Source organism: Carcharhinus amblyrhynchos, chromosome 26 (assembly GCF_965287045.1).
Source record: "Carcharhinus amblyrhynchos chromosome 26, sCarAmb.v2.hapA, whole genome shotgun sequence".
Classification (NCBI taxonomy): Eukaryota; Metazoa; Chordata; class Chondrichthyes; order Carcharhiniformes; family Carcharhinidae; genus Carcharhinus; species Carcharhinus amblyrhynchos.
The window spans coordinates 13171275-13184140 of record NC_137349.1 but is presented as its reverse complement, the minus strand read 5'-3'; the positions used below and the strand labels follow the sequence as shown (position 1 = coordinate 13184140).

The window sequence follows — 12866 nt, the reverse complement described above, 5'->3', positions numbered from 1 at the left end:
CCCCCCCCTCTCACACTCACTCCACCCAACCCCCCCCTCTCTCACTCTCACACCCAATCCCCCCTCACACTCTCTCACTCCATTCCCCCCACTCTCACTTCTCACACTCCATACCCCCCTCTCACTCACCCTCCCATCCCCCCTCTCTCTCTCACTCCATTCCCCCCTCTCTCTCTCACTCCACCCCCTCTCTCACTCACTCCATTCCCCCCCCTCTCACTCTCTCACTCCCTCCCTTCCCCCCTCTCTCTCTCTCACTCCATTCCCCCCTCTCTCTCTCTCACTCCATACCCCCTCTCTCTCTCTCTCACTCCATTCCCCCCTCTCTCTCTCTCACTCCATTCCCCCCTCTCTCTCTCACTCCATTCCCCCCTCTCTCTCTCACTCCATTCCCCCCTCTCTCTCTCACTCCATTCCCCCCTCTCTCTCTCTCACTCCATTCCCCCCTCTCTCTCTCACTCCATTCCCCCCTCTCTCTCTCACTCCATTCCCCCCTCCTCTCTCTCTCTCTCTCCATTCCCCCCCTCTCCTCTCTCTCTCACTCCATTCCCCCCCTCTCTCTCTCTCACACTCACCCTTCCCCTCTCTCTCTCTCTCTCTCACTCCATCCCCCCGCCTCTCTCACTCACTCCCCCCCCCTCCTCTCTCTCCTCCTCCCCCTCTCTCTCACTCCATTCCCCTCCCTCTCTCTCTCTCACTCCATTCCCCCCTCTCTCTCTCTCTCTCTCTCACTCCATTCCCCTCTCTCTCTCTCTCTCTCACTCCATTCCCCTCTCTCTCTCTCTCTCACTCCATTCCCCCCTCTCTCTCTCCACTCCATTCCCTTCTCTCTCTCTCTCACTCCATTCCCCCCTCTATCTCTCTCTTTCTCCATTCCCACCCCCCCCCTCACTCCATTCCCTTCTCTCTCTCTCTCTCTCTCTCACTCCATTCCCCCCTCTCTCTCTCTCACTCCATTCCCCCCTCTCTCTCTCTCTCACTCCATTCCTCTCTCTCTCTCTCACTCCATTCCCCCCTCTCTCTCTCTCTCACTCCATTCCCCCCCCTCTCTCTCTCTCTCACTCCATTCCCCCCCTCTCTCTCTCTCTCACTCCATTCCCCCCCTCTCTCTCTCACTCACTGTACCCCCCATCTCTCACACTGACCCCCCACTCCTCTCACTGTCCCCCCCCACCCCCCTTCACTCACTGTCCCCCCCCCCACCCCCCTTCACTCACTGTCCCCCCCCCACCCCCCTGCACTCACTGTCACCCCCCCTCACTCACTGTCCCCCCCCCACCCCCCCTCACTCACTGTCCCCCCCCCACCACCCCCCCTCACTCACTGTCCCCCCCCCACCCCCCCTCACTCACTGTCCCCCCCCACCCCCCCTCACTCACTGTCCCCCCCCCACCCCCCCTCACTCACTGTCCCCCCCCCACCCCCCTTCACTCACTGTCCCCCCCCCCACCCCCCACCCCCCTTCACTCACTGTCCCCCTCTCTCTTTCTATCCCCCCTCTCCATCTCACACCTCTCCCTTCCCCCATCTCTCTATTAGGATCTGTCTCTCCTTCTATCTCTAGCCCCCTCTCTATCCAGCTCTTCCCTTTCTCTGTCTCTATTCTTCACTCAATCTCCCTCTCCCCTATTTATATTTTCCTCTTTGTCTCTTTCCCCACACTCTCTCTATCCCTCGCCCCCTCTGTCTATCTCGCTCTCTCTGTCCGTCTCCCCTACTCCCTCCCTATCTATTTCCCTCTATCTCTCCCTCTCCGGTGCAGTGCAGCGGCTCAGTCCCGGTTTTGCACCGATCCTGCGCTCTGTCTGGCGGCTGCCTTACCCTGAGCTGCCCGGCCGGGGGGAAGGTATGGCGGCAGAGGCTCTGGCACCGAGCCGTGTCCCCCAGGAGACTGTCGAAAGGCTCCCCAGCGGCGGGGCTGCAGGTGGCGGCCGCCCAGAGCAGCAGCAGCGCGGCTCGGGTCCGGGAATCTGCCATCGTCCAGCGGCGGAGTGAGCGGAGCCGCAAGGGGCTGACGTCAGGGAGGCGAGGGAGGGACAGAGGGTAATAAACACTGGGGTAATAGATCCTAGGGTAATAAACACTGGGGTAATAGATCCTAGGGTAATAAACACTGGGGTAACAGATACTGGGGTAATAGATCCTAGGATAATAAACACTGGGGTAATAGATACTGGGGTAATAGATCCTAGGGTAATAAACACTGGGGTAATAGATCCTGAGGTAATAGATACTGGGATAATAAACACTGGGGTAATAGACACTCGGGTAATAAACATTGGGGTAATAGATACTGGGGTAATAGATACTGGGATAATAAACACTGGGGTAATAGACACTGGAGGTTAGAGATACTGGGTAATAAACATTGGGTAATAGATACTGGGGTAATAGACACTAGGGTAATAGATCCTGGGGTAACACTGGGGTAATAAACATTGGGGTAATAGACACTGGGGTAATAAATCCTGGGTTATTAACAGTGGGGTAATAGATCCTGGGGTAGGGATTAAGGGTTATGGGGAGAGGGCGGGAAAGTGGAACTGAGCCACGACAGATCAGCCATGATCTTATTGAATGGCAGGGCAGGCTCGAAGGGCTAGATGGCCTACTCCTGCTCCTATTTCTTATGTTCTTATGTTCTTATGTAATAGACACTGGGGTAATAGACACTGGAGGTAATAGATACTGGGGTAATAGACACTGGGGTAATAGATCCTGGGGTAATAGATCCTGGGGTAATAGACACTAGGGTAATAAACACTGGGGTAATAGACACTGAGGTAATAGATGCTGGGATAATAGACACTAGGGTAATAAACACTGGGGTAATAGACACTGGGGTAATAGATACTGGGGTAATAGACACCAGGGTAATAAACACTGGGGCAATAGACACTGGGGTAATAGACACTGAGGTAATAGGTACTGGGATAATAGACACTAGGGTAATAAACACTGGGGTAATAGACACTCGGGAAATAAACACTGGGGTAATAGATACTGGGATAATAGATACTGGGACAATAAACACTGGGGTAATAGATACTGGGGTAATAAACACTGGGGTAATAGACACTGGGTTAATAGATACTAGGGTAATAGACACTGGGAGGATCGGGGAGTTGGGATTGGTGGTATTGGGGGGTGGAGAAATGGGAGAGTAGGGGAATGGGGCGTTGGGTGAACGGGAAGGTAGGGGAATATGGGGGATGGGGGAATGTGGGGGGTGGGGGTGAGGGGGGATGGGGTAATGAGGGGGTGGGGGAATGAGGGGGTGGGGGAATGAGGGGATGGGGCAATGTGGGGGTGGGGCAATGTGGGGGTTTGGAGGAATAAAGGGTGGGGGAGATGCCATTTCCTCTGTGGTGGTGGGGGGGGTAATGTTTGATTCTAATGCTGATCAGGGTGCCCTTTTAGTGCTGGCCTCGTTGGCTCTATCAGGTCCTGCCTCGCCTGTTCATCCCACCAGAATGATGGCGTAAACCCTCTCCCCCCACCATTTTAAGAGGCTCAAGATCTGGAGAGGAAACTGGTGTGTGCAGCTGGAGAGCTCCCTGCCAGTGTACAGTGTGAGCCTGACACTGTAATAATCTGGGGAGATTCCACCCCCAAATCTCTCAGAAATAATCGAGGATCAAGGGGCAAACGAAAATGAGGAACTGCAAGATGCTAACATTAGTTAAAAAGTACTAAAGAAAATAGGGTAAATAAAGAAGTGGATTAATCTGCTTAAGCTGATGATCTCCATTCCAGGGTGTTGAGGGAGTTGCTGTAGAGATTGGAACTATATTGGTGGCCACTTTTCAAAATTCTGTAGACCCTGGAATGGTTCCTGCAGATTGGACCCAAATGTAACCCCACTACAGGGAACTACAGACCCGTTAGTCTAACATCAGGAATAAGGAAAGTGCTGGAATCTAATATAAAGTACGTGATAACAGGAGACTCAGAAAATAAAGGCAGGATTGTCTCAAAGGCAACTTGGAATTATGAAAGAGAATCAGCTTTTTGAGGATGTAACTAGCAGAGTAGATAAGGGAAAGCCTGTAGATGTTGTATATTTAGATTTTCAGAAAGCTTTTGATAAGGTCATGCAAGAGGTTAGTAAACAAAATTAGAGCACATGGAATGGGGATGGAGGAAGGTGCGGTGAAATACCAACATGGATTCAGAACTGGCTAGGAGACAGAAAACAGAGGATGAATAAATGTGTCATTTTCAGGTCGGCAGGCTGTGATTAGCGGGTTACCACAAGAATCAGAGTTTGGGTTTCAGCCATTCACAGTCTGTAACAATGACTTGACTGCGGGAGTTAAATGTCATGGGTGGAAAGCTGGCAGCACACTGCTAGGCATGCACCCTGATCTCCCATATATTGTGTACAAATAAGAAACATGGTAAGAAGTCTCACACCAGGTGAAAGTCCACAGGTTTATTTGGAATCATGAGCTTTCAGAGAGTGGAGAGTTGGGTTCACAAACATGGCTTATATAGACACAGACTCAATTGCAAGGTAATGGTTGGAATGCAGATCTTTTCAGGTAATCAAGTCTTCACAGATACAGACAATGTGAGTGGAGAGAGGGATAATCACAGGTTAAAGAGATGTGAATTGTCTCAAGCCAGGATAATTCGTAGGATTTTACAAGACCAGGCCAAATAGTGGGAGTTAGATGTAGTGTGACATGAACCCAAGATCCTGGTTGAGGCTGTCCTCATATATGAGGAACTTGGCTATCAGTTTCTGCTCGGCAATTCTGCATTGTTGTGTGTCTTGAAGGCTGCATTGGAGAACGCTTACCCGAAGATTGGAGGCTAAGTGCCCTTGACTGCTAAAGTGTTCCCCGACAGGAAGGGAACACTCTGATGATTGTCGAGCAGTGTCCATTCATCCGTTGTCGTAGCGTCTGTATGATCTCGCCAATGTACCGTGCCTCAGGTCATCACTTACTGCAGTGTATGAGTTTGGAAAGATAAGTGAGCCTAGAAAATAGTGTCCTGGGCTCACTAATAACACTAAAATAAAGGAATGAAGAATTAAATCAGAAGAGTGCAAGGCTGATTACGGGAAGATCACAGTTGCCTGGAAATCAAGCGTGATTCCCATTTTTACCCACCCACTGAAATTTCCCACCTTTAGTTTCTAAGTCTCCTGCTATCACCTCCCACAATCTGTAACCTCATAGCCTAGCACATCCCCCACTCTCATTACCACCAAGCCAGGGAATCAACCCTGGTTCAATGGAGAGTACAAGAAAGTACGCCAGGAGCTACTTGAACGGCGATACAGAAAAACTGTGTTCAATATTACTAAGTTTGCAGATGACACAAAGGAGTGTCAGGTTGTTCTTGTGGATGTAACTAGTAGAATAGATAAGGGCAAACCAGTGGATGTGGTGCATTTGGATTTTCAGATATATAAGAGGTTAGTGTGTAAAATTAAAGAGCATGGGATTGGGGTAATGTATTAGCATAAATGAGAATTTGTTAGCAGACAGGAAACAGAGAGTAGGAATAAATAGGTCTTTTTGAAGTGGCAGGCAATAACTAGCAGAGTCCCACAGGGGACAATATACATCAATATTTGGATGAGGGAACCAAAACTAATATCTCCAAGTTTGCTGACAGGACGAAACTTGGTGGGAATGTGAATGCTGGGAAGTATGATAAGAGTCCTCAAGATGATTTAGACAAGTTGAGTGAATGGACAAATAAATGGCAGATACTGTACAACGTGAATAAATGTGAAATTATTCACTTCAGATGGAGAAAAAGTATGGCGGAGTATTATTTAAATGGTGATAGCTTGGGAAATGTTGATGTACAAAGGGACCTGGGTGTCCTTGTACACCAGTTACAAAGTAAACATGCAGGTACAGTAAGCAGTTAGGAAGGTAAATGGTACGTTGGCCTTTATTGCAAGAGGACCATCACACAGTCCCTGTGGAGATAAAGTCCTGTCTTCACATCAAGGATAACCTCCATTGTGTTGTGTGGCACTATCACCGGGCTAAATGGGATGGACTTCCAACAGATCTAGCAACTCAAGGCTGGGCATCCATGAGGCACTTTGGCCATCAGCAGCAGCAAAATTGCACTCAACCACAATGTGTAACCTCATGGCCCAGCATATCCCCCACTCTACCATTACCACTAAGCCACTGGTGACACTGGTTCAATGGAGAGTTCAGGAGGGTATGCCAGGAGCAGCACCAATCTGGGCATCAAGACCCAGCCACCAAAAATAACTATATGCTAATTCCTTAATCCACACTCTACCAGGATGTTCTTCATGCAGTAGTTTAAGAACTCTTCCACAGAGACCAGGAGGAATGATTACTCTGATTCCCTATAATAAACACCTGCCTTGGAAGGTAAACTTGAGCTTTCTTGACACATGTAGTTTCAAATCAGGATGCCTATGATGTATTCCACTGATCGTTCCTTTCAATACCAAATCCATCACCTTCCCCATCACGGGACCATTTCTGGTGTGTCCTTGAACTTGAGAACTGTCACAGACAAATGATCCACCAGTGAAAAATAAAGATTATTAGCAAAACTGGTTGGTGGCATCAGCTCAATAGGTAAAGGCAAATGTAATAATGCATCAGTAATAGCATGGTACTCTGACTGAGGATACTTTATATCGCAGGAGTGTGCTGGTAAGATCAGCGATTATATTTGCAATCAGCTAGCAGCTGACAATGGTATGTTTTTATACAGCTCAAAAATAGTTAAGGGTTGATGATCAGTAAACAATGTGAAATGAGGACCATATAAATAATGATGAAACAGTCAAATATTATAGTCAGTGCTTCTTTTTCTAGCTGAGCTTAGTTAGATTCAGTGCTAGTCAGGGTACATGAAGCAAAAGCTAATGGCCATTCTTTTCCTGAAGGCATAATATGTGAAACAACTGCGCCTACTCCATACTTGCAAGCTAGCAGTAATGGTAGCTTCAGATTTAAATGAACCAATACTTCAGACTTCTTCTTCTGAATATCCTTCTCAGGGGAAGCTGGTCTAGCCCAAGAACCTTTTGGAATGTGACCCATTTTGCCACAATTCTTGCATTGACTATTCTTGCTCCAGCATTCACTCACTCAATGGTACATTTTGGCACATCTGTGACATGCTTGTTGCTGTTTTCGCTTTTTATGGGCAGTTACCAACTTGTGGATCTTCTTTCCTGCAGCAAATTGTGAAGCCTTTTTAGCAGCCTGTTCCATCAAAGCTGCAATTTCTAATGCTGTCTTTAAACTCAAAGCATGTTCAGTAAGCAATCTTCTTTTGATTGAGTAGTTGCTGGGACATTGAGTAAATTTCGGAGTTAGACTGATTTTTAATTGGTAAGGGGTTGACGGTTATGGGGAGAAGGAGGAAAATAGGGATGAGGAGCATATCAGCCATGATCAAATGGCGGGGTGGACCTGATGGGCTGAAAGGCCTAATTCTGCTCCTATATCTTATTAACTCTTGAAGGCTTCACTTTGGAGACCACAAACTAGACGGTTTCAAAGAGTATCTTCTAATGACTCACCAAACTCACAACATTGTGCCAGCCTTTTTAAGATTGCCACAAACTGAGCAATATTTTTGTTTTCCACTTGATTCCTTTGGTGGAACCCGTGATGATCAATGGCTTTGGAGAGTGATGTTCTTCAAGGATCTTTGTCAGGTCATCGCAAGTTTTGGTTCCTGGCTTTGTTGGATGAACCTTGTTCTGGAGCAAATTGAAGGATTTACTTCCTATCATACTGAGAAAAACTGATACAAGTGACTTGTTCACAATTTTATTGGTTTGGAGAAAGTACTGAAAATGCTCAGTATAGGAACTCCATGATTAATTTTTTTCACTGAAAGGCCCCATGGATTCTAATTGGGCTGCCATTGCTCTTGCAGTGACTCGAGACAGCTCAGAATATTTTTATAGTCTGGAATATTTTCCAGTATTTCCATCTTTTACCCTGGAGAACCCTCTCGAGTTGCTGGTGTCAGCAAGAGCAATGGCGGCTCAATTAGAATCCATAGGGCCTTTCAGTGAAGAAAATTAATTATGGAGTTCCAATACTGAGCATTTTCAGTACTTTCTCCAAACCAATAAAATTGTGAACAAATTACTTGTATCAGTTTTTCTCAGTACGACAGGAAGTAAATCCTTCAATTTGCTCCAGACAAGGTTCATCCAACAAAGCCAGGAACCAAAGCTTACGATGACCTGACAAAGATCCTTGAAGAGCATCATTCTCCGAAGCCACTGATCATCACGGAATGGTTCAGGTTCCACCAAAGGAATCAAATGGAAAACGACCCCACTTACACAGCGGAGAATCTCACTTCTCAAATATGCCAGATACCGCCTGGAATTTCACCCTTCTCTGATTGGAAAATCCTTGATGTGGAGATGTCAGCGTTGGACTGGAGTAAGCACAGTAAGAAGTCTCACAACACCAGGTTAAAGTCCAACAAGATTATTTGGCAGCACAGGCTTTTGGAGTCTCAGGCTCCTTCTTCAGGTGACTCACCTGAAAGTCACCTGACTCACCTGGAGAAGGAGCCTCAGGCTCCAAAAGCTTGTGCTGCCAAATAAACCTGTTGGACTTTAACCTGGAGTCTGAAAAATCCTTCTCAGAAGATCAGTATTGAAGGAGTGCCACACTGTGAGAGGATCAGTACTGCGGGGTGCCACACTGTCAGAGGGTCAGTGCTGAGGGCGCACTTCACTGTCAGAGGGTCAGTACTGAGGGAGTGCCACGCTGTCAGAGGGCCAGTACTAAGGGAGTGCTGCACTGTCAAAGGATCAGTACTAAGGGAGTGCTGCATAGTTACAGGGTCAGTATTGAGGGAGTGCTGCCCTGTCAGAAGGTCATTAATAAGGGAGTGCTGCACTGTCAGAGGGTCAGTACTGAGGTTGTGCTGCACTGTTACAGGATCAGTACTGAGGGAGTGCTGCATAGTCACAGGGTCAGTATTGAGGGAGTGCTGCCCTGTCAGAAAGTCATTAATAAGGGAGTGCCGCACTGTCAGAGGGTCAGCACTGAGGGAGTGCCGCACTGTCAGAGGGTCAGTACTGAGGGAACACCACACTGTCAGAGGGCAGTACTGATGGAGTGCTGCACTGTCAGACGGTCAGTACTGAGGGAGTGCTGCACTGTGAGAGGGACAGTACTTAGGGAGTGTCGCACTGTCAAAGGGTCAGTAAAATATCATACGGATGTAAAATATCATACGGCTCCAATTCAAAGAACAGCTGATAAATTCTGGTGTCCTTGGAGCAATATTTCTTCCAAGATAACCAACATAGTCATCATCTCACTGCTGTTTATGAGAGTTTGCTGTGTGTCAAGTGATTGAACTCAACTTCCCGAAATGCTTCTTTTAGTTGGAAGACATTGTGGGACATTCTGATATTGTGAAAGGTATTTCAGAAAATCAAGTTAGTTCTTCATAGAATCCCTACTGTGCAGAAGGAGGCCACTTGACTCATTGAGACTGCACTGACAACAATCCCACCCAGGCTCTATCCCTGTAATCCCACATATTTACCCCACTAATCCCTCTAACCTACACATCCCGGGACACTGAGGGAGAATTTAAGCATGGCCAATGCACCTAACCTGCACAACTTTGGATTGGGAGGAAACCAGAGCACCCAGAGGAAACCCACGCAGACAGAGGGAGAATGTGCAAACTTCACACAGACAGAGACCCAAGTTGGGAATCGAACTTGGGTCCCTGGTGCTGTGAGGCAGCAGTGTGCCATCGTGGTGCTCCAGAATCAGGATGTAGAGTTGATGGCACTGGGTCATTGAAATTAAGAAACAAAGCGAGGAGCGTTCTGAAGAGTGTTGAACCTGATATAATCGATTAACTGGAGCGAGGGAAGGTTGTGAGAAGCTGGAAATGTTAAGATGGAGCTGGTTAGACTAATTGGAATGTCCTATTCAGGAAGGCAGTTGGATAAGGACAACGAACATACAATCTCTTATTCTGGAATGTTCCTCCGCACAGTTTGGAACGCAGTGTGATTTGCTGTGAGACCATCCTTCCATGGCTGACTCACCAGTAGCTGTTGGTTGGACCACATGCTGCTCGTGAATGAGCGAGCAAGTCACAATAAGTCACACCTGACCTCATTGTGAGCACACTCATTGATGGCAGCAATTGCGTCCTTTGTCCCATCAATGTGTCACTTTGCCGTGTGAGAGAGTGAGTCAAACATCTTCTCCACATGCGGCCATGATGTAAGGAGACCAAGCAAATGGAATAAGACTCTGGCTTGCCAAGGGGGTAAAAGGTCGTGTGGCGCAGTTGCCAGCCTGTGTAATATCAATGGCTGGGGTTCAGCCCAGTGTGTAGGTGGGGTTTCATTAACTCTCGCAATGCTGCACTCCTGGTAAAAGGCTTTACCAGTTTTTGACCCAGTTTGTGCTGAGTCAGCTGGTCCCATTTAGGACAGCGTTAGTCATCAGAGTTGTCCTCAGTGCCCCAGGCTGTGGAGGAGTGACAAAAGCAGCCAGTGATCAGAGGTTTCACAGAATGATACAACTGATAGCACAATGGAGGCCATTCAGCCCACTGAGTCTGTGCTGGATCTTTCGCAGACAAATCTGGTCTGTTCCACTTCACCGCTCTCGCCCCAGACCCCTGAAGTATTTCGAGAATTCCCATTAGAATGTGATGACTGATTCTCAATCAGACCGAGCATTCCAGATCCCAGCGACTGCACCCAAAAGACTGAGCGAGTAAGGAAGCAGAAATGTGTTCCCATGGCACTCACTTGATAACCAGAGGACAGAGATCACAGAAAACTGGCAACTGGGATGATGAGTCTTACTGAGTGACTTACACACGGGATGTGGTGTATATCTGAGTGTTACACTGAGGGGTGTGGGGTATATCAGAGTGTTACAGTGAGGGGTATGGGGTACATCAGAGTGTTACAGTGAGGGGTATGGGATATATCAGAGTGTTACAGTGAGGGGTGTGGGATATATCAGAGTGTTACAGTGAGGGGTGTGGGGTATATCAGAGTGTTGCAGTGAGGGGTGTGGGGTATATCAGAGTGTTACAGTGAGGGGTGTGGGGTATATCAGAGTGTTAAAGTAAGGAGTGTGGGGTATATTAAGAGTGTTACAGTAAGGGGTGTGGGGTGTTTCAGAGTGTTACAGTGAGAGGTGTGGGATATATCAAACTGTTACAGTGAGGGGGTGTGGGATATATCAGTGTTGCAGTGAGGGGTGTGACATATATCAGAATGTTACAGTGAGGGGTGCAAGTTGTATCAGAGTGTTACATTGAGGGGTGTGGGGTATATCAGAGTGTCACAGTGACGGGTGTAGGGTACATCAGAGTGTTACAGTGAGAGGTGTGGGGTACATCAGCCTGTTACAGTGAGGGTGTGGGGTATCTCACAGTGTTACAGTGAGAGGTGTGGGATATATCAGAGTGTTACTTTGAGGGATGTGGAGTATATCACAGTGCTACAGTGAGGGGTGTGGGGTATATCAGAGTGTTACAGTGAGGGGTGAGGGGTATATCAGAGTATTACAGTGAGGGGTGTGGAGTATATCACAGTGTTGCAGTGAGGGGTGTTGGGTATATTAGAGTGTTGCAGTGAGGACTGTTGTATATTTCAGAGTGTTGCAATGAGGGGTGTTGGGTATATCAGAGTGTTACAGTGAGGGGTGTGGGATATGTCAATGTTACAGTGAGGGCTGTGGGTATATATCAGTCTTGCAGTGAGGGCTGTGGGGTATATCAGAGTGTTGCAGTGAAGGATGTGGGGTGTATCAGGGTGTTACAGTGAGGGATGTCGAATACATCAAAGTGTTACAGTGAGGGGTGTGGGGTACATCAGAGTGTTACAATGAGAGGTGTGGGATGTATCAATGTTACAGTGAGGGGTTGGGTATATATCAGTGTTGCAGTGAAGTGTGTGGGTGTATCAGGCTGTTACAGTGAGAGGTGTCGGGTATCAGAGTGTTATAGTGATGGTGTGGGATACATCAGAGTGTTACAGTGAGTGGTGTGGGATATATCAGAGTGTTACATGAGAGGTGTGGGATATATCAGAATGTTACAGTGAGGGGTGTGGGATATATCAGAGTGTTACAGTGAGGGGTGTGCAGTACATCAGAGTTTTACATAGGGGGGTGTTGAGTATATCAGAGTGTTACAGTGAGAGGTGTGGGATGTATCAATGTCACAGTGAGGTGTGTGGGATATATTAGAGTGTTACAGTGAAGGGTGTGGGGTACATCAGAGTGTTACAGTGAGGGGTGTGGTATACATCAGAGTGTTATAGTGAGGGGTGTGGGATATATCAGGGTGTTACAGTGAGGGGTGTGGTGTATATCAGAGTGTTACAGTCAGGGGTTTGGGTTATATCAGAATTTTACAGTAAGGGGTGTGTGGTATATCAGAGTGTTACAGTGAGGGGTGTGGGGTATATCAGAGTGTTACAGTGAGGAGTGTGGGGCATATCAGAGTGTTACAGTGAGGGGTGTCGGCTATATCAGAGTGTTACAGTGAGGAGTGTGGGATATATCATAGTGTTACTGTGACGGGTGTGGGGTATATCAGAGTGTTGCAGTGAGGGGTGTTGGGTATATCAGAGTGTCGCTGTGAGGGCAGTGTGATATATCAGAGAGTTACAGTAAGGGGTGTGGGGTATATCAGAGTGTTACAGTGAGGTAAGTGGGATATGTCTGAGTGTTACCATGTGCAGTGTTGGGTGTATCAGAGTGTTACAGTGTGGAGTGTGGGATATATCCGAGTGTTACAGTGAGGGTTGTTGGGTGTATCAGTGTGTTAGAGTGAGAGGTGTGGGATATATCAGAGTGTTACAGTGAGGGTTG

At 47.6% G+C, this 12866-nt stretch overlaps 1 protein-coding gene across 1 annotated transcript in view; it reads right to left on the bottom strand.

Annotated features, from left to right (window-relative positions):
- The window catches only part of tmem59l (transmembrane protein 59-like), a 16865-nt gene extending 14863 nt beyond the window's left edge, over positions 1 to 2002 (bottom strand). Inside the window, exon 1 of the mRNA XM_080213276.1 lies at positions 1822 to 2002. Within this exon, the coding sequence (XP_080069402.1) occupies positions 1822 to 1977 (156 nt within the window). The 5' untranslated portion in view covers positions 1978 to 2002. The remainder of the gene's footprint in view (positions 1 to 1821) is intronic.
- Positions 2003 to 12866: the final 10864 nt, after the last annotated feature.